The sequence below is a fragment of the Solea senegalensis genome, linkage group LG14, assembly GCF_019176455.1.
Source record: "Solea senegalensis isolate Sse05_10M linkage group LG14, IFAPA_SoseM_1, whole genome shotgun sequence".
Lineage (NCBI taxonomy): Eukaryota > Metazoa > Chordata > Actinopteri > Pleuronectiformes > Soleidae > Solea > Solea senegalensis.
The window spans coordinates 2,286,648-2,309,590 of record NC_058034.1 but is presented as its reverse complement, the minus strand read 5'-3'; the positions used below and the strand labels follow the sequence as shown (position 1 = coordinate 2,309,590).

General features: G+C 39.4%; 1 protein-coding gene across 3 annotated transcripts in view; it reads right to left on the bottom strand.

Moving 5' to 3' along the window:
* Window positions 1-22,943, bottom strand: part of ryk (receptor like tyrosine kinase) — a 44,026-nt gene that overhangs the window by 18,571 nt on the left and 2,512 nt on the right. Inside the window, exons 2-9 of one of the 3 annotated variants that reach the window (XM_044044693.1) lie at window positions 10,155-10,276; window positions 9,950-10,049; window positions 9,303-9,434; window positions 8,928-8,990; window positions 7,678-7,819; window positions 5,789-5,889; window positions 3,372-3,455; window positions 1,665-1,790 (exon numbers count right to left, since the gene is read on the bottom strand). In XM_044044693.1, coding sequence (XP_043900628.1) covers window positions 1,665-1,790; window positions 3,372-3,455; window positions 5,789-5,889; window positions 7,678-7,819; window positions 8,928-8,990; window positions 9,303-9,434; window positions 9,950-10,049; window positions 10,155-10,276 — 870 coding nt within the window. The remainder of the gene's footprint in view (window positions 1-1,664; window positions 1,791-3,371; window positions 3,456-5,788; window positions 5,890-7,677; window positions 7,820-8,927; window positions 8,991-9,302; window positions 9,435-9,949; window positions 10,050-10,154; window positions 10,277-22,943) is intronic. The other 2 variants (XM_044044694.1, XM_044044695.1) reach the window with 2 other exon arrangements.

The following is a 22,943-nucleotide window of genomic DNA, read 5'->3' as shown; positions in this document are numbered from 1 at the left end:
GGCTTTTCTTTGTAGTTGAATGGCTCCTTTTTATTGCATAACCACTTGTTCTTTTGGATGTCAGACCAAATTAACTTTTATGACATTTGAATCATTTAGGCGCCAGCTGAAGAGAGCATTCATAATGACACAAAGTTATCAGTGGAGCAGGTGTAGGTTTGAGCTTTATAGCCGACTGAGCACTGACATGATGTGGAGTCATTTACTTTGTGGTGACCTGTCAGCAGTACTTAAATTTTGACTATACGGTGATTTATTCAGACAGACAGGCGGCATTTGTCCCTCTATTCAGAAAATAATATTCGTCATGTGTGTGCATGTGGGAAATACAGGCCATTTTGTTTCCAGGCATATTTTATTGCGGTTCATTCCCACATTCGTTATCATGTTATTGGTATGGGGTGGTTGATGTGGCAAAAATATGATATCCCAATTTTTTTTACAGTAAAATCATGATCACAATTTTTTTAAATTGATTTTCTTTTGTTTTACTATTTTGCAAGTTATTGACCAGTGCAACCAAACATATAAAACATGGCCCTAAAAGAAAGATATACATATAAAAGAGAATTTAGGCCAAAGAACAGTTGTGCCGCTTTCACTGCTAGTCTTGTTATATGCCTTTATGCCTTTATTAAATGCCTGCGTTGAGGTTTGTTTCAGTCTAAAGTTACCTGTTGCCTCTGCTGGCTGTGGTGTGGCTGCTCTCCTAGCTCTTTCACTCTCAGCATATTGTTTCGGACGCCGTCTCTTTAGGTGGTTGAAAAGGTTTGTCACATTGCCAATCGACGGGCGAACCTTGTCTGTGCAAACTTTGTAAATAACCGTTTGTGCCTTGTCGTTTGGGAAAAAGCCAAACCAGCAGAGGTGGAGTTCTTTTTAGGGACCAATTCCTCCGTTTGTTTTCATTTTCAGCCATGGCTTCCGGCTACACTGTATCAAACAGGGTTTGTTTTCCTGTTTGGGGAAGATACCAAGTGGCAACCTGTCACATCATCACTCATAAAAACCTTGAACCCAGTCTCAAACTCTCCCGAATCAAAATCCAGAATTCGGTCAGAGCCATGCTGACATTTTGCTGAAGTTCAGAGGCGTCACCTGCAACAAGGCTCCTATTGGACGATACCAGCTGTGAATCCCACTGATGTCCACTTATATGAGCCATGTTTCATGGTGTATTTTCCTCTAAATGGGAACATAATTTACAAAATGTACATCATGTTCTATTGATGGAAAGCTAAAACTAAATGTTTACTGAGGTGAGAAATCATGCGATCATTTTTACTTCCTGGCAAATTCACGGAGGAAACTACGGCTATTTGATCTTCGGTTGTGTGTTCTCAGAAACCTGGTGAATACAGCGTACATAATGGTGTGTATTTAGAGATACACAATGTTTATCATAGCCAATCCATCAAAGCATACCGAGCAACAACAAACTGAAAACCACATTTCTTCACAGATACACACCTGGAGTCCTGATGGGATGAGAGATGTTAACCACATCACATGCTATAATCTGTGACATTCATCACACAATCTGAATCCCACTTTTCTGTGATGTTGCTGAGATAATGTTTACACTTCTTTGAGGAATGTGGAGATCAGTTTTCAGGCTTTACCCTTTCATGAGAGAAGAGAGTGAGGAGAAAAGAAGCAAATACCTTCATGCAGGACGTCTCGTAGAGTGACTCTCTCCCTCGAGATGGCAATGTCTTTCACTTTAGCTTTGGCCTCCATAAGAGTAACACTCCTCAGGTCATTTTTCTCTATGCGGAGAGATGGGTAGCCTGGGAAGAAAGAAAAACAAGACTTGGAATTAAAAACACTGCACAAACAAACATTTTCAAATTGAGCAAAAGGTCTTAAAATCTGATTAATCCAAGAAGAAGAAAAAAAGACTTTCAGCAGATTTCCTACTAACAAAAAAGATTTATATTTCAAACTCTCATATCAATTCATAGAATTCCAGAAATGATAAGAAATATAATAGGTGAAACTTCTACAATGCCATTCACAGGTTGCATCAAAGCAACTTCAGGCAAAGTCCTGTGTTTCAGCATAATCATTACATAACCTGTCAAAGTACTCACTGTCAATAGCTGCTGGCTGAAAGAGGAGAACACACACTTTCAGCTGCACCTGAGCAGACTGTGTTTAATTGTTGAGTCCGACGTTAATGATTCATACACGGGTGGATGAACAGAAACAATGAAAAAACTCCCAAAAAGCCCCTTTGACTTAAGTCATACGGGAATATATACAGTAAATAAACTGTAAACAAGATCTGATTCAGCAGTAAATCAAATTCTATTTATTTTCCTGGTTTATGTTCAAAGGCCCATAAAGCAGTTCGATTAAAGGTTTAAATCTCTGCTGCAGCACATGAACTGTGAAGTACACAGGAACACAGTGCAGGTCAATGCTGCCCCCTGCAGATCAAAGTAAGAGCAAGATTTATTTTCAACAGTGAGGGAAAAATTAGACATCAAGGATCTATAAATATACAAATATGGATAACTATACATGCCATTTTATTTGGATATCTTATAAAATCTATAGTTTAGCATTTTATCTTTATCTCTTTATAGTCTGCAAACTAACATAGGTAAATTTCCTTTTGTCACTTTCCAGTGCACCTTGCATCGGAGTGGAAGACATCTTTGTAGCCATATCCATTTTAGCTGGGGTGCTAAAGGAGGGAGAATTATCCAGCATGATAATCCTGTTGGTTAGCTCATATAGAAAAACATTCGGCTGTTTGGAGACAGACCAGAATAGAACCTGTCTATAGGGAAGGCAGTCGGTTTGCGGTGTTAAGTAACTAGCACCGGCAAAGAAGGAGTTCGCTCAGGTCTGAAGACAGTTTAGCTAGTTAGCTAAGCACCGTGAAGTAAACTTGCTTCAGAAGTGAGAAGAGGTGTTTGAATCAGGATTAAACACTTTACTTTACATTACTCACTTCACTGTGTTTAAGTACAATGTCCAAGCTGAAAGCCACTGGCATAAATCTGAACATCTTACTTTATCCAAAACAGAAAAAAATTCCATTTACAATGGCAAGAGACGAAGAGAAGCAGCAAATCCTGCTCAGCTTTTGATTTAAAAATCCAATCATGAGACTTTTATAAATAACTATGATTTACTCAAACACAACAAGTGACAAAGCATGTTAATATAAAACAGGAGGGCAAGGATCAGACACCCGAGGACCACTATCTAGTTTTATTTTACCCAGCAAGTCACGACCATCAGCTAACACAAGCTTGTTTTCATCATCAAAGAAGTGTAAAGAATGCTAAAGAAACAAAATGGATTAGGTTTTATATTGCAGTATCAAAATGGTGTTTTAAAGCTTCAGTGGAACTTACTTTTGGTTTCATTAGGGGGAGCACCAGGGTTTTGGAAGGAGGAGGCAGCAAGCTGGAGGATTGGTGCAGAACCAGGGTGATTGTCTGAAGACAAGAGGAGAGGGAGGAGGAGCACAGTGAGGAAAAAAAGTGTTTTAAGGGATAGTTCACTCAAACATGGCCTGAATGAACGAACGGTTGGACATCAACTGCAGCTGCAAATGTTTAGCTCATTTTGGAGAACATCGATCAAATCAGGCATGCATGAAATATGGGTAAACTTTGGGTGGATGGCGGTGCAAATAATCACATTCAGCAAAGCTTACAGTAAGATATAAAGAAAAGGCAAGCAGGCCTAACAAAATGCACAGGGGGTGAGATGTGAGCTGTGTCCACAAGAGGGAGATGATGGATCACAAACTGATGAAGCAGGTGATGAGTGCATTTGCTTTGGATCCCAACAGAGGGCACAGAGGAATAAGAATGAGGCGTCAATATTTGGAGGGTTTGATTCATTCTGTAACATTTCTCTGTTGATCAAACTGCATGAAGAGGAAAGCTTTTCCAGAAACTCAACGACATCTTACTGTGAATTGCTTTAAAGCAGGTTTTCAACCTTGAAAATGTATGAAATACTCATTTTATTTGGAAAGAAAAGAAGCATTACTTTATCACATAGTGTCGACCTGTGTGATAACCTCTAATGATACTGACAATGATAACCCATAATACAATTATACTTTATATTCTTTTTGTGATAAAAAGGTGCCTTAAAATAAGTATCAACTTCAGTGTTTATTGTTCTCATATCGAAATAAACTTTTATGGTTGTACAAGGACGGCACAGAATGCTTTCACTTCTGTAGCATTTGTACCATGACCAGTGTCAACTGCAGTTACTTAAGCGGTTTAATGGCAAAATGTTGGGTATTTTTGCAGTGATAAAACATATTCATGTGTGGGCTGATGGGTAGATGTTGACTTGATATGGCTATAATTAACTTTATCTTGTTTAATCCAGTCACAAATGAACTAATGTTGCAGAGCAGTTGTGTTCCCGTGCTTCCAGTCTTTGTGCTGAGATGAGCTAACCAGCTGTAATGTTAAAGAGCAGACCTAGAAGTCGTCAATGCTCCTCCAGAAAGTCAGTCTCCCAAAATGCAGATGTGAATATATTCTATAGTTAGTTGTAATATATATATGCGTATATATATATATATATATACACATATATATATATATATATATATACACACATATATATATATATATATACATATACACACACATATATATATATATATATACACATATATATATATACACACATATATATACATATATATGTATGTGTGTATATATATATATACACATATATATAAACACACATTAATACAATAATGTTAGCTTTATAAATGGTTATATGGACTATGGCAAGAGGGCAAAACCAAATTAACTAAACTAATAAAGATTAATTTAGCAAAAAAGGAACTATCTTATTGTAATCGAGAGCTTCTATGGTTACTATGGTGATGTTTTTATGATGGCAACCTTGGATGTCACTTTATGGCTCCATTGCTGTACTTAGACTGTGATTAAAAGGCCAAAATCCACAAGATGAACAGCAAGAGAATTATACCCTACCCCATAATTACAGTGGGTGCCAGCCAAGAGAACATGACTGGGTGAGTGATCAAACTGCTACCTTACACCAGCAATTTCTGACAAAGACCCTTGCTAGGGGCAATCTGCTACAGCCCAGATTCACTTTCTGCATAATAAAGTGTCCCGCTGGTGAAAGATGAAACTTGATATTATGATGTTAAAAAGGACTGCTCAGTGTAATGACAACTGAAACTTACACCAATCATATTCATATTGTTTTCCTATAAGAGCATTACCAAATCTCTGGAGAGAATTATTTTTATTTTTGCAAATGAAATAGAGAATGGAGAACAAACCGACACGGACACTGGAATACAAACTGAACCATGTGGTTGTTGAACCACTGCATCCCTCAAGCTCACTATAATGTTGTGATTGTAGGTGACACTGTATTGTCAGTGTCTCCCACCCTGGCTGCTCTATATTAATTAAATGTGTACATCATCCAATATAAAAGACTGCTTGTGCTTCGTTGTTACAAGCTGTTGGGGACAAAAAAAAACAGTGACAACATTTACACAGTGAGCAAAAATAAAGAGCTCATCACTGCAGGGATTGTTCTCTTTATTATGATCTTATGATGGCAGTTAAGCTATTAAGGTCATTCACAGAACATTATTGCATTAAGAAAAGCATGTGCATGTTGGGATGCCTGTGCAAGAAGTCTGTATTGAAGCACTTCTACATGCAGTTATCAGCTCAACAAACTCATGCTTTGACTTATCGACAGTCCGGTGAGTGTTGTCTCGGCTGTAGGGAGTAAGGTGTCTTACTTGTGACGGGGGCTGCGTTGTTTGGTGTGTCAGCTCTCAGGTATTGTGTGGTCTGTGTCGATGGCTGAGACAGACCCTGTGAGCTCCCACTGTCACTCACACTGAAAGACATAGAGGAAAAACATGGAGGTTTCATGTGAGGGAACCTGAAATATACAATCCATACGTATGTGCATAACTTCAAATAAAGACCACTTTTGACAAGGACCTTGCTTTTTTCATCTTACGCCACCATGTTTGTACAGCAGCTGAAAAGATAATCCAGCGAAAGCCTGCATTATGTGTTTTTAAGCTGTAGCTAACTATGCAACTGAAGAAGAATGACATCTTTTGTGGTTAAGTGGAGGCCACCACAGTTCCCCAAGACGAGGCCTCCATTTGTTACAATCTGCAGTCTCACCATAAGATGTCATTCATTCTTACACACTTGGCCTTTAACAAATCAGGCTGTATCATTAAAGCTTTACCCGGTCTTAGCTAATGAAGGCATTGATGATGTGCAAATGTGTTGCTACAATCATCATTGCTTTTTAAGTCCAATCAAAAGCACTACATTATGAAACAGTAAACAACTGTGACCTTAAACTATCTCATAAACCTCTGGCAAATGTAGGCATGAATGTTTTATTCATAAAAACATTTATTGTGAGAAATACACACACAGTTAATTAGGAACACCTAACTAAAACGGATGCCGGTGCAGTCAAATACAAAGTTACTGGAACAATGATAATGAGACTGTTTTAGTTCAAGCTGTTTTGAAGAGGTGTTGAGCTGCATTTTGTGTTGCTGTTGAATTGTTTTGCCCAGTAATTGAAGCCAAGTACCAGAAACACCTCTCTGCACAATGCAGTACAGTACAAACAGAGGTGACATCTTTAGAGTCCTTTGTTTGTCTGACCAACAATTCACAACAAAGGTATTTCACTTCATCTTAAGACAAGGAACACCTGCAGACATGTACAATAAACCTTCTGTCAATCAACTAAAAAGGTCTTGATTTAATGTTAAAGCTCCACAAAACTCAGGGGGGTTATAAACCTGAAGGATGTTGCCAAAATAACAGTGCATTTAACGCAATTATCACATTACAAAGACTACTATGACAATTTAAATTCACCACTGCCTCTGTGGTTTACCTCTCTAAAAAGGACGTGCTGATCTGATTTCACACTGATATCTGATAACCAGCATAGCTGCCTACAGCCATCTGGAGTGGAGATTACATGAAATTAAACAACACGAAAGCTAAAGTGCAGGTTTCAACTTGATATAATCCTCTCTGTGGAGATGACCTATTTTTGTTGGTCTTTGCAAAGAGAAAAACACAAGGACATAACTCTTACAGGTGACAGAGGGAAGGCTGTAAATCTACTCAGCTACATGCTGGTTTTCGTGCTCAGTAGAATGTGTTTAAACCCTAGCCAGTATATAATATTGACAAACCCAACAGCTGATTTGTTTATTCAGCCATCGAGGGGAGCCATCTTTACCAAAAGTAGCAAGTCACAGTGAATTACATGAGGCACTGGCCCCCTCTTTTATTCTAAATGGTTATATTATTCAAATCTTAAATAATAAATAAATGACTGTAACCAGAAAGTAAAGCTTCAACTTTGCCAATATTTTTAAACCTTTAAAGCTGCCATGTTTCAATTTATAAATAAATAAAAAATAATAAAGACTTTAACTTAGTAGCTTCCCAACACAACCTAAATATCAAGAATAAAAATTGGTCCTCTGCTGACCTAAGAACCTGTGTACAGTATTACACAGAGACCTAACCCTAAACTGCAGTAAACACAAAGTTATGTTAAAGTAAAATGAAACGTAAAGTGTCATTCGTCTGTAACAATCTTTTCGAATGTAGACAAAAAAAATAAACAAACCTGTCCTCCATCTCAACTCTCTTCATGCTGTGCAGATGAAGGATGGCAAGGATGATGGCCACAAGGAAGATGACGATGCAGCACACACTCACGCTTATGTAGAACACCTGAGTGGAGCTGGTGGGGGCGGTCACACCATCTACTGACAAAAACAAGCCGTGTTAACAATCACGAAAAAGGAACAATTGGTAACTGTGGTATCACATACAGTGCCCCGGGATGCCATAACAGTCTGGGACAAGCAAAAAGGGAGAGCATTTCACCATATCACCAAAGATCTGTAGAAGCGGCAGAGATGGATTACTGCCATAAAATGTGCTCAAAGCAAGCACAGAAAACAGAACGAGAGTACAAGATTCCACTGGGAGGAGAGATTATTTAATATCAGGTACAGAATCAAACCCTTGCCAACTTCAAAGTCTTGTTTATTTTACACGCTTTTATTGCCGTGTCTAAATGTTCATGAAAGATGAAGGGAAAGCTCATCAGAAAGTCGTAGGTGTCGGAATCCTGCAGGTCTAGAATAATGTCTGCTTTGTCTGTTCATACTGGTGAAAAGCACCAAAGGGAAATTCTAAGGGTGAGTTATACTGAGTCCGTGCAAAATATTGCGCAATCTCTGTGGCTGTAACATGCACAATGAACTCTGACGGCTTGAAACCAGCACAGGCCATTTTTGTAGAAGCTTTTCCTGCCGCCATGGCAGTGTACGAAAACTAAGTCACATGATGTCCAGAGGTCTATGAAAGAAGCAGAGCATTAATATAAGGAAAGTCAATAAGACTGAAACATGAGTGAAAGAGTGAGGTACATTATAAGTGAAGCGAGGGCTTCACTTTGGGTTAATGGAGGCCTGGAATAGCAGAGGCAGTGTCCAGGATCCAGTGTCTAAGAGCTTTTCTCATCACCTCTCAAAAAGCCTCTGAGGGCCCCAGGTTCCTTGGGCTTACCCAAGCAGAAGGGAAACATGCCACTAATGGTGCTTTGTTACTGGGGCAGTGGGCTCACAAAGAGTATAAATCCCACCAGAAGTGGACACCCACTCCACTGGGTGGGGCCAGACCAAGAACATTTCAATAGGGGAGAATGAATCCTTCTGTCTTCGCTCTGAAATCATGCCTCGGTTGTGGAAAGTCTGACGAATGTGAACTGCTCTGCCTGGGAATTTCTCGGGACTAAATCAGCTTCTATTTTATCAAGCTGATGCCACCTATAATAGACGAGAGACCTGGATCAGTAAGATTACTTACAGTCGGGCCGCTGAAGAGTGTTATTGTTGAGGGGAATGGGAATCTTGGAGTCAGAATCTATTCCTATAGGAAAGATGGAAGAAAGGAAAAAATGTAAGAGACATCTGTTAATTGTAGCTACAGAAAATGACCCGATATACGCTCTCCTATAAACTGCATGAGTCGTTCCCTCTCTATATTCCCAATGTTTAGCTCCATGTTTAACAAAAACACATTTTTTTTTTCCATGGGACATCTCAGGGCTAGATTTTAGTGTCTAAAGGCAGTAAAATCACACACATTAGCTAAGCTTTCACTAAGCTGAACACATTATACATTATTATTATATTGATATAAAAGTGTCAGCATCCAGCACTTCTTGGTTTGCAAACATACTCTTGTAGCACATTTTCCTCCTCTTGAAGTTGAGCACTGTGTAGTTGTTGGGGTGGATGGTCAGATTGAGCTGCACTGTCGCAACAGCCTCTCCATCTACTTTGCCAGAACAGAAGAGGTCCACTCTGAAGACTGTGGAGAAAACGATGGCAAACACACCGCAAACATTGTTTAGAGAAAGTTAAAAGAAGAGCATTCAAAGGCTAAATGAGATTTTGAGCACCAGTAGTAGGTCCTGTCAGATCCCACAAAGTAGCACCTTGTTATGAAAGGGGTAAGACATGCTGGAAGACTTCAGCAGGTCAAACAGGTGCTCTTCAGTAAGGCAGGTACAAAAATACATTAAAATAAAATCCCAGGATGTTGAATACTGGAGACAACCAAGGAGCAAAACTCCATTTTCAGGTGAAACTATATTATGAATTTATTTGTTTAGGTAGATGAACAGACCAAAAGCTGTTGACTCCAAGTCATCATCGTAGTTAGACTTCATCTTTTAATATATAAATATAACAATTTGTACAAAACCAAACTTTAAAAATGCCTTACATCTCAGCAGCTCAGTACTAGCATGGTACTATTAATGTAATATTCCAATCTAATATCCAGATAATATTGATAGAGCAATTTGAGTTCATTTGACCAACCAGAGGGAACACGGGGAACCTCCCCCTGACTGGAGATGTTGCTTCTTGGTAGGTTCATGGCAACAGGGTTCTCCACATGGAAGCCAAGCCTGTAGTCAACCTACAAACAAAAAGGATGAGACAAAGTCACAACAACGACAAAATGGGTCGTCTTGAACAAGTAATCAGGTAGTGACTGATCATTCATTTTGCTGCAGAGTCTTACCTTTGTCTTGGAATGCCATGTGAAGTGAAGGCTGTTGGTTTCACTAGGAACAGGCAGGGTGAAGGAGAGTGCATAGTGGTTCACTACATCATCTCGTACGTAGTAAAGCTCTGCGTCTAAGCCTGTGGGAGGACAGAGGACATGAGAGTGCATTGAGGTCAATGGACATAAAATACTTTCAAACAAATTTTCTAATCTAGAGGGGAAATTTAAACAAACAGACAAAGAACAGGTCGGAGGAAAAATTGTGAAATATTCACTTGAGCTGCCTGCCTGGATTAGGGTGGGTTTCCCCTCAATAAGAGAGATGGTCTAACCACATCTGTTAGTGCTTCAGAACTCTTAGTGCCCAAGTGAAAAACTTCAAAACACTCAAGTGAGACAACAACTAAAATATGGCCGCAATTTTCTATCCAGGAAACAGAATTCGGCAAGGGAAGGTTTAAAGGGAAGGGACAGGAATGCCTTAGATAAAAAATGTGGCCTTGCATTCAACACTCATAATCTGTTTAACCAGTCAGTCGTCTGTAAATGTACAGAAGTGGAAAAGCCATGATGTCACACAATCATCAGAGAGCAAAGAGAGCAGTGTATTATATTTGCAAAAACAAAATGAGGGCTTTAAGAAGTTTGTTAGGCTTCTGCTCTATCAAAAAGTCAAAGGAGTCTAATGTGTTCCTCATGAAATCCCCAAACCTGGCCCTGGGCAGTGTGATCAGTCCCCAAAAATGTCTGTCTGCCAGGGTGGTGTCTGTCTATCAGTCTGAGTATCTAGTTTAAAGAGAAAGGAAGAATGTGCCCAGGCTCCCCCAATACCCCCGGGCTGTCTCAGAGCTCGAGCTCAGAGACTTTTCTCACATTGGCTCAATTAAAAACACTCTCAACCATTTTGCCAGCTCAGAAGGAGAAGGGGTGGTATGTAAACTGCTATTTAACCAAGCCCAAAGAGTAGATTGCTGCCTTTCCTTTCCTTTAATTAGGAGGGCTGTCCTTTCATAAGTTTTCACTTAAAACAGATGCTTAAAATAATAATAAAGATACATCAAACGTTGATTCAAAATCTTAGACATGGTCGTTTAATGAAATAAATAAGAACCACTTATTTGATTTTTCTTTCTTGTACAACTTTCAAGTAAAGCTCTTGGCCTTCTGGAATTATCCCATTAGCCATCTGGAGCGGACATATGCGAGTGGTCACCATCAGCTTTTTGGCCCCCGTTCCTGATCTGATCTTTTTAGTATTAAGTATCTGCCAATACCAAGTACTGATTCAATACTTGTAGTTGCCAGGATGACAGAGCACCATATTTAAACAAATGGTCACTATCAGTGATAATAATTGAATAACATTCCTGACGTGTTTCGTGAGAAAGAAGAATTGAAAGAAGACTCCTGCTATGAGACTGCAGATACTGGTGAAAAATACCAGACCATTTCAGTTTATATTGTGTAGAAACATTTTTGAGTTTCGTCGTAAACGCAAGTTACAGTGACATTCACCTGCTTTGGCCCCGACTAAAGTTTCTTTTCCTTTTAACCTCTTTGGGACATTTTCTGGCATAAACTGTCTGTATAAAGGACCAAAACCTGGTCCTAATGAGACAGAACTTAATTTCTGAGGAAGCTAAGGGCTACGATTTGAATTGTGGTAAGGTTAAGCATGAACTGGCTATGGAAAACACTTTATTAGGCTGTCCAAATGAATGGAAGCCAATGCAGTGTCCTCAGTAGCACAAAGCTCTCTGTCTGTGTGTAAGTCCACTGCAGTGCATTAGGTAAAGCATTGGTGGAAAAACTAGGCATTGTATTAAAACACAATTGCTTATCTAACACACTGGTATATAAAATAAAATACTGTGATAATGAACCAAATTAAGCCCTGCTACAGACTACAGCCAAGCTACATGAAGCACCTGCTCACTAAAGCAGCCAACAGTGGGTGCTTATAGAAAGCTCTGCTCGTGTAAAAGATCTGGGAGGTGATCAAAGATATTTCCGACTTCAATCAGTTAAAAAATGCCCAGATCAGCTCCGATTCCATACTTGAGATTAGGATTGGAACATCCCTATCCAGCTTTTTTTTTGTATCACAATCAATCTTTAATCATTAGTCAATTAACATGATAATTATCAATACTGACTGACTTGAAAGTGATTTTTTTGAGATAACCCTTATGACTAATGCCAAGTACAGACATGACACAGACCAGATCACAACATCTTGCCACACGCTGCCTTGATAGTGAACTATGCCGCCAGGCCCAAAGAGGACCAGTGTGTTTCCACTTGTTCTTCCCACTGCACCTTCACCATCCTCTCAAACTACAACCGCTTCAAAACAGGAATGCTTTGTAACGGCAACAGCAGCCCGTCAGTCTACACCGACAGAGGAGAGGGAATCAGTGGTTCCTGAGGTTAAGGAAGTCGAACCACACACTGCAGTCAAATCCCTGACTCGCACACTTTTTTACTCTCTGGAATGGGAAAACAGCATTTTCTAGAAGGTGTGCCCTGTCAACAACACTCTGATTTAGTTAGTATTTGGTCACGACACATAACAAGAGTCAAAGAACCATCATTCTGTTTGCTACTATGGTCGCGCATGTTGATAATGCAAACTTCTATAAAACAAATAGAAAACAAGACAAACATTTCATCATGTGCTGGACTCAAGTGACTAACAACAACCCAGGTAGAACATTAGTCTTAAGATCATTTATATAACCATCTGCTTGTCTGCTAAACATTGATAACTTAAATTTACACTTAGTGAAAACCGTTTTTCATGAAAGAGCCTAAATAAGACTTCAGCAAACCTATTAGCTTTGAGCACATATTAACATGTATGACTATGTTTGGATATAACTAGTTTATACCAAAGCATGGTATGATTTATAGCGACGTCCAATCAGTGCTACACTTTGTTTGACAAGCACAATGACATGATGACACTGTTTATAGAAACGTATGGAGGAATTCAACATCATATATCAGCATTTTGACCTGATTAATGGGTCACACTGTGCTGTGGAAAAATCTAAATCACAGATGAGGCCCTAAAACATACATTACTGCTCCATATAAATATTAGAGTTAAAATGTAGGAGGGAACAGATTTAATAAACATGTGAATTCCACATTTAAAATTATGAGGCACGGTTAATGTTTGAGAAAAGAGTCAAAATATCTGTACACGGGACTAGGGCTGGAACATTTATCTAATAATCTTTGACTAAATGTATGTAGGTTTAATAGATTAATAATAATATATAAAAAAGAGATTAAAATAAAAAGAAAAGTAACTGCAAGTGAATGTTGCCTGTTTCTTTGTGCCACTGTATCAAAGAAACCACAAACATTTTTTGGCTTATGGACAAGAGAATATATTTGAGGACATTTAAAGAAAGTTTGAGAAACAAAAACTGTCATTTTTGTCATAATTTTCTGACCATTTTATGGACCAATCAAATAAATCATTGATAGATTAATCAATGAAAAAAATGATCATTAGTATTGCAACCCTTCTCAAAAGTTACTTGAAGAGAGCTATTGTTGACGTAATTATAAAATGTTGCTTGTGGTGTGTTAATTCATAGACCAAAATGGTTTATTTCTGGATAGTCAAGCACAACTGGATTATCTGCAGACTAAGCTGGTAATAGTGGTATAATAAACAAATTCATAGTATTCACTGCCATACAAGATGCAAATGACTTAAATAAGCTATTATCAAACAATCCCAGATGTCCAGCATTGTGTGAGCAGGATCTAAAGCAGAACTGTACATGGTTTCTACCCCCTGTTTAAATGTCTTGTGGGGAGATTCGTCACCATTGCCCCTACCCTCAGTAAGCAGAAAACCAGCCTTGCGAGATCAGGGCTGCCAACCCAGAGTGTTCAGAATCAGGAAAGACAGACAGACAGACAGACAGACACGCAAGCACACCAGGTACCAACTATAAGATCAAGGCTGCAATAGTGTTATTTTAGGTGTTCATCATGGCAGAGCTGGTGAAAAAGAAGTAGAGAAAAGCTGACGGAGGAAGAGGAGCCACTTATCTGACCAAGTGAGGGGCAACACGCGAGTGAACATCAGAACGGCAGTGGTGAGTCATTAGGATAAACGTGGAGACAATGGATAGATGTTTACGATGGTGTTGTAATAATATGTTCTCCCAAACTGTAGGGGGAGCTCCATAGAGAAGAAGGCGAAAAATCGATCAAAAGGTTCCAAGTTCAAGCTGAACAAATCACACATTACACTGTGACACCCAATCCCATTATCTGGGTGTGTTAGTCCGACTTTGACTCAAAATCAAAATCTTTGTCACTGATTTTATAACTGTGTCACGTGGTTTATGACATGCCTGTCTACGGCCAAAAAATGATTTGTGATATTAAGAGTGATGCTGACGGTTCATCGCCAAGTAAGCATTTGTATGGCTTTGACGAGACATCACATAATAGACAATGAGACGGATAACATGAAAACATAATGTATATTTTCAGAAACAATATGGGCATCTATATACCAAGTTTGAGTTATGTTTTCTCTGCTATCCGTGGATCCTTATGCAGAGAAGTATAAAAAAGGAGGATAAAAGGAGGCAGTGGCCAGGTGGTAAGGTCCAGGAAAGGTATAACAAAGACCCTCTTGTGTGCACGGTTGACACTTTACCTCCCAAAGCCTCCATCCCTGAGTGCTCAGGAGATAAACACCCCCAAACTTCTCATTGGGAAGATAGTGGTCACATAAACCAGGGAGGAGGGGGGAAATGAGGGCCTATGTGAAACTCTATCAACTGGAAACTCTACACAAATCCACAGGAATGAGCGAGGCTGGAGAACGAGAGGGTAACAACTATGAAAGGATCCCAAGGTCAGAAATATGAGACACACTGGAAATCTACAAACTTAACAGAAACAGTTACAATCTGTGGCTGAAAAAGAGATCACATAAAATAGCTTGATGCTTAAATCTCATGGTATCATGAGTAGGTCAGTTTGTCAGATTTGTACATTTTAAAAGAAGGAGCCATGGTGGAAAGTTGTTTTGGCTTGGGACATTTCAGATGTTTATAAGACTGAGACAGCCTGAAAACATAATGTCTTTCTTTCTAAATTACCAAACATATGATAAGATATCTTCAATTTAATGACTGTGCATGCTATAAAGGGGCTCCTAGAGTTTAACATGCAATCCAAATTTAAAAAATAGTGGAAGATCATTGTCCCCTCTCTCCTTCCTCTCCAAAGAGGTTATAAGGTAGTTTAAAGAACCAATCCTGCACAAACTGAAAGGCGGAAATTCAAGGAGGTACACTCATACCCTTTTTCCACAGCATGGACATAAACAGAATTTCCAGCCTGTAAAATAAAGTATTAATTGTGAATGAACTGGCTCTGTGCCTTTAAGTAGCATTCCAATTAACAGCATCTTAATAGTGTTTTCCTTACGTTTTAAGTGTCAAAATGCGGTGAAATGTAATTCAAAATAAATAAACTGAAGTTTTATTTTCCCATTTAAACCCAATCCATCCACAGTTCCACACCAACATGCGGCATTGGGTCAACAACTGCAGCAGGAAATCCCCTGACATGTCATCTTGGCTCACGGTTATTTCACAGTGAAAAAAGTGGGTCAAATTCAGAGCTGCTAAAAACTGAGTGTGTCATTAATATAGAGTAGGTGATTAGCATCTTTATCTTGTAAAAGAAAAATCACCACCTTCCTAGACACAGTCTGACAATGGTGTAAAACCACATTCCAATAGTTAAAGCAACTAAAATGCATGGTCATAGAAAATGTAAAATTAAATGCAGAAACATGCCTAACAAAGACATCACGTTTTAGTCTAGTTATGCAGAACATGCAACGATTCGTGCAGTTTAAAGCATCTTACATCTGGAGGAAAAACACATTAAGGCCCAATCTTTCTGTGGTTTCCTTTGAGTTGCTTCAAAGAAACTATACATCAGTTTCTCTCTTTTATTCCATGAAGTGCCTCAAGGGCAGACAAGGATGAAGGCAGGGAAAGGAATCTGAGCAAGGCCGTATGCCGCTCTCCCATTATAGGCACCTCATTGATGCTTATTTGTTGCTCAAAGAGGCTCCACCGTTTACTCAACAAATATCAGACAGTTTACTAAAGAAATGATTAGCTTTTTGTGGCAGAATTATTTTCATCTTTGGGTGACCAAAGGGTCACATCAGAGGTCTCACGCAAAACCTCACTCATCTATTTTAGGATGTTGTATTACATGGGCAGCTTTGTGAGTACTGCAGCAGTTTGAAAGTGTCGACTGTGTGCGAAAGGTCAGATATTTTTTTTACTTTGTCCAACGTGTATGTCCGTCTATAACAGGGGTAGGGAACCTATGGCTCGCGAGCCAGATGTGGCTCTTTTGATGATTGCATCTGGCTCGCAGATTTCGGCTTTTCAGATAAAACATAAAATATTATCACTTGTTTTAATCCATCCATCGATTTTGGAAGTGGAGGAAACGCAAGTGAATGACATAAATGCAGCACCGTTCTATTCCCTGGCTTTGGATGAGTCAACAGACGTAAGTCATTTGTCGCAGTTCAGTGTGATTGCAAGATATGCTGCTGGTGACACACTGCGCGAAGAAAGTCTTGCTGTTCTGCCAATAAAAGGGTCCACAAGAACCAGAAGTCGCATTAATGGTGAGTATTATAACAACATTATTTAAAAGAATAAATTCAGAGGCTTATTATACTCACATTTAGTTAAATTCAGTCTTAAAATATATTATATGGCTCTCACTGAAATAAATTTGCAAATATTTTGCTTTCATGGCTCTCTGAGTCAAAAAGGTTCCCGACCCCTGGTCTATAATGTAGCTCCTATTATAGAAATGCGGTAGGAAACAGAAATCTACAGACTTTCAGCATTTCAGCATCTACTGTTTATGACGTTTCTTAATTTCCACAAAAACGAAATACAAGTCTGGGTTCCATCAAATGTGACATTTGCTGTCAAAAATGGAACACCAATAACAAATGAGCAGATTTATGATTCAAATTTATACAGAAGGGAAATAATTTATAAAATGGGTTGTTGCGTTACAGGATCTCCTTTGAGTGGATCAGCATAGACAAAAGATGTGCAAGCAGGGGCTCCTCTATTCAAACACGGGATCCTTAGAGAGTGGCATGAAAGAAATGAATAGTGCTGCCAATCACTCCTCACTGTTCACAGACTTTCTCAAACTGAAAGCCCCTGCTTTTCTGTTTGCCTCTTTGGAGGAGGGGAAGAAGCCTAGTTATTCAACTTGCACTTGGCTCATCCAGAATACATGGGCGGTTTTACACACTAGCTTACATTTTCACTTTTCTTTTATGAGACCTGGTTATTTTTCATTTGTGCATGCTTGGCCAGAGGAATTTAGCCAAACGGAGAGCTCCTCAGCTGACTGAGTGAGAGGGAAAAGTGACTGCATCGCTTAGATTTTCCCTCTCTTGGAAGTCACAACACAAAATAAAGCAGAAAACATCGGTTTTTCCTGCAGATTTCCACATGTGATACAAATGTAATGCCATATGTAATTTGTCTCGTGCGATCAATCATCAACTGTATTTGCACAAAACACATTTCCACACCCCATACACACTACAGGGAAAAGCGGATTTTAATTGGAAGCTGCTTGTTTTGTCTACACAAAGCCAGTTTTGGTTGGGGACCTGGGTGGTATGGCTTCACTTTGAGAAAGAAAAAAAAAACTAGCATGGCTTCTATAGTAAGCATTAAAACCAGTGACACAGTGACTAAACTTGAAAACAGACTCTCTTAGTGCTTACTTTCCACCAAGAAACATTACTCAGAGTAATGTGTTTGGGAACAAGGCTGCTGGTGATTCTACCATGGAAAAGTGGCCTCAGAAAGAGCATTATTATGGGAGACAGCAAATAATAATCAAGTACAGAGAGAAACATTTATACCTCATCTTTTACACAATCGCACAATAATCAGAATGCCAAGAAACACACAGAAACAAAGTGTAAGAAGCCTGTTAAACCAATATCAGAGACAAATGGGCCGTGAGCGTCACAAACATAGCAACATATTTGCATCTCTTTTGCAACTTTTGATAAATTAATACATAACATAAACTTTTCTGAACTCTTGATAAACTAGAAAACTTCCATCGTACACAACCTGGTAGTGCAAATGACCCAAACTTAGGAATGAAACCAACCTCTTTAGAATCAAGTTGTTTGGTAAAGTTATCATCCTGAAAAAGTCCTGACGAGAGTCCATCTGCCTCCGAGACCACACCAAGACAACATTACCTGCTCATCTGTTTTTCTTTTCACAGAAATGTCAAAGTCATTTAAAATCTAAAATTATTTTTTTTTATTACTGTATGGTTAAAGCTTTTAACAGAAACCCTGTACGTAAGAGAACAGGGAGAAAGTACATTTCAAGAAACATCCGACATAATCAGAATACAGCTAAGAAGGATTTCTAAGGTTAATCAAGGCGAAGGAGGAGTTTAGTTTTAATGATCTATCATGCTTCAGCACTGCTGTCATGTTCTGAGTAATATGGCGACTGCTTGTATTGCTGCACACAGACAACTTGAACTGATGCTGAACTTTGCAGTCAAACTGGAAGAACTACTTCAGTTTAAAATCCCACAGGTGCTTTAAAAGTGATGAGCTGAAAACAATAAGTCAATGTTCTACTGTGTTACAGAAGAAGATTACAATGACCGGTCAATGTGTACCAGCTATCAGTCATTTAAACTGATGACGACGTTCAACCACAAATGAACTGGTAATCTCAAGACCAATTTAGGGCTCCAACTAGCAATTATTTCCAAAATGGTGGAGATGGTGTGTTCGTCAATATCAAAATTAGGTCATTCTCAAATGTCTTGTTTAATCCACAAACTAGAAGCGAAATATTCACATTTATGTTGGTTTTTAATTAGACCACTTGTTTGTCAGAAAGACAAGACTCTTACTTTGATATGCGATAGCAGTAAGCACAACGTTGTAGAGCTGCTGGAGGCCTTTTTCAAAACAGACACTTGGACATGTCAAAGAAGGTGTGTTACCAAGAACACTAATGATGCTGCTGTTCCATTCAATATGACAATGAGTGAGCATAAACACAAGATGCATTTCACAGCTGACAATTGGATATGTCATACCAGAGGTGGGATTGACTAACTGGGACACTTACACTTGCACATGTGCTTTTCTGATTGAACAAAAGCTTACCTGGACCCAGAGAAATGGAGTTCTGCAGAATCTAGCATGCATTAATAGGATTTTATCATATGTTTTTTCCTCTGTGACAAGCATATGCTTACTCCCTGGCATGGCGACAACAACCTTTGCGTCCATGAGTCATGTTGACATATTAAAGATGGTCACAGAAGTTAATTTTCATTGGATAAATTCATACCTTGTAATTAAATTTAATTTGGTTATCTTTTTAATTCTGTTTTTACAGGACCGTTGGAATGCCTGGAAAATTTGATGGTTTTTTTTTTGGAACTTTCTGTCATTCTGTCAAACGTTCCCAGAAAATGTCTTCAGAAGTCCGCCATTTGCTTTTTAAATTATGCTGCTTACAGCCACACAGAAAAACTGACGAATGAATATATCATTATATATAAGAATCAAAATAAGATTCCCAATAACTTCCGAAAAGGTGAGCAGACTATGGCTGTCACCTTTTATCCAAAGGTTTGTTTGACAAATGTTGGTCCGGATATCATTTGCAAAAAAATAAAAATGCATGTTGCAGACCTTGGGTTACTTTAAAAAACTGCAGTGAGACTCCCACGCAGCTAATCTGCATTTCTGATACCAGTTTCATCGCCTTCCAACATTTCTCCCCACTACTGCATCATGGAAGTTTCTGTCCACGCACATACTTTTAGCTCCACAGGCATAGTTGTCAAACATTAAGAGATTTCTCCATATGACCAAATGAGGTTTCAGGCGAACCACAAGAGAGGCCACGGTCTGGCAGCACAAGATTAACTACAGTGTGATGGAGAACAAGAGGAACCAAAAGGAACAGAGTGAGACTTCAGTCTAACACCAGTAACACGGGGCCGCTCGTCAGAAAGCCTCTTGCAAAACCATCCACTTGGTTATAACACGTAAAAATACCATATATGTACGTGAATATGATGATGGTAGTTGAGTTAAAATCATAAACACAGTCACACACAAACTAGCATATCACTTAATGCGTTTCCAAGCAAAGTTAAATCAAGCTATGGCTCGCTGTCATAATAATCCAACGCCGACGCTCCCCCTCCCTTCCCCTCTCTTGGCCATGTGCATTTGTTTTCAACAGTGCTGGGAAAAACACAAGCCATGGAGCCATGTCCGTGCCGGTCGGCATTCATTTTGGATGCTTCAGTGTTTTCACTTCTCGCCATTCAAAACAAGCCAGATTTAGTTTACTCTTGTGTGGCCCCTCGCTCGGTTAGATAGTCATTTCCTGTTCCTCGCTTCCTCCGACAACAGTTTTCTTTGCTTCTTTTTCGCTGGCTCTGCCCCGATAAAAACCTAAAATAACGCCATCACTCACTGCCTTGATCTTATAGCCAGTACCTGGCTAGGACAGCGTGTGTGTATAGTGCAGCAAAGCAATTTGGGTTCCTCGTGAGATCCGAGACTTCGCAAAACCTCCAGATTTTGAGGACTCCGGGTTGGCGAAGATGATCTTGCAATGATTTCCTGCTGACAGTGGAGACAGTCCCTAATCTCTCTGCAACTACATATTTAACCATCACAATGACGCCTAGGCTGGTGAGTTAGGGTAAAAATCCTGGAAAGTTCCGCTTTAAAACTTTAAATTCTTTAAGCTGAAACCGGCTTCATTCGACCGTGATAGCCTGATTTTCCTCCATATTTTTGACGATCTTCTGTTCTATTTTATCTGGGTATAAGCCAGGGGGTGGGAAATGTGGCACATGGGTTGAGCGTCCAGGCCTGGTCGAGTCTGACTCTGGTCTGAACATATGCTTAAATGTATTTTAAAAGTCTGATTTTAGTCATGGCAGCTGAATAAATGCAGACACAGCTCAAACTTTCAAGTGGATTAAAGGACAGCAGACACATGTTTTGCTGATTCTTAGACTCTTACTTTATCACATACAGAATGCGGCTGCCACAACAAGATGATTGTGTTTATGTTAGCATGTGAAGAGTTTCAACACAGGGTTTCTTCCCTCACAAAGACAACATGCATTAACACCTCTACTCCTTCATTAGACAGCAGTGCAGTGGCCATCACATGGTAAATGACTACTTTCAAAACTGCAGCCTCAACACATCTTCTGTAAACCCTACATTATCAACTTAAGAGCATCACAGTTTCAGGTCTGACCACAGAGCACTTGGTATAATTTAACACCAAAATTCACCAACACTACACATTCTAGATATAGATTTTTTTAAATGTGTGGACAATTCCTTTCCTCCTCTCCAGTAGTTCAGTGACAGTCATATTTTTACACATTGCACATTACAACTACAATGCTGCCTAAAGCAGAACTATGCAGGATGATTTTTTTTACCCTTTTAAATTCAAAATTCTAATTTAACAGTTTCTGAGTCATTGTGATGGTTAAATGAATTGTTGCGAGGAGATTGGGAGCTGTCTCCACTCCCCCTACCAGCAGATAACCAGCCATGCAAGATCAGGGCCGCTGACCCGGAGTCCTCAGAATCAGGAGGTCACGCAAAGTGTTGGGTCTCACAAGAAACAAAATTCGGATCAAGGCAGCAATGTCGTTATTTTAAGCGTTCACCATGGCAGAGAAAGAAGAATTAAAAACCAGCAGAGTAAACTATTGTCAAAGGAAGTGTGGATGAAGAAACAACTGTCTGACCAAGTGAAGGGGCCACACATGCGTAAATATTAGAGCAGACTTTTTCAAATGGGCGAAATAGTTTTCCTCCGCAGGGTGCCTGTGCTCTCCCTTAGAGATGGGGGAAGACCCAGGACTCGTCTGGGCTTCTCTGCTCAAGCTGCTGCCCCCGCGACCTGACCTCAGATAAGCGGTAGAAGACGGATGGATTGATGGACGCAAAATAGAAAAACAATGAAGCATGCAAAATGGGTGCTGACTGGCATGGGCATGGCTCCACAGCTTGTGTTCTTTCCAGTTTCATTGAAAACAAATGCACATGGCCAGGAGAGGGGAAAGAGGGAGGAGCATCAAGAGTCTGATTTTAGTCAGACTAAAACAATCATTTTGGTTTTCTTAATGTCATGTAAGCATACCCGGAAAATATGATTCATAGTCCAATTACCCCTGCATGTATACGCTTAGTCAGACTTGTGTTAGTCGTGTTCTGAGCATGCACCAAAATTTCATCCCCGGTCTTTGCCCCGGACGTAGAAGGAGACGACTACTACTAGTCAGACTACTGCCTTAGCTCGATTAAACTGTGCATGTAAACATAATGAGCGAGGAAAAATATTTACTACGAAACTATAGGACATAGAAAAAAGCAAAAAAGCGACCAAACATGCAAAGTCCTGCTTTAAAGCTGAATATCAAATATCTACCGTGTGCACATTGCAACGCTGTACCGTACTAATTTAAGTTGAGGGTGTACTGCACAAGTACACTGATATCTACAAATAGGCTCATGAAATTCAATGACCGCCAGGTGTCTTCAATTTTCAAGATGACATAGGAACATTGCATGGCATTTGCTAACCTGATATACACCTGACATAGGGCATTTATGAGGGACAAACCCTGTAGCCTGCAACAGTAAGAGTG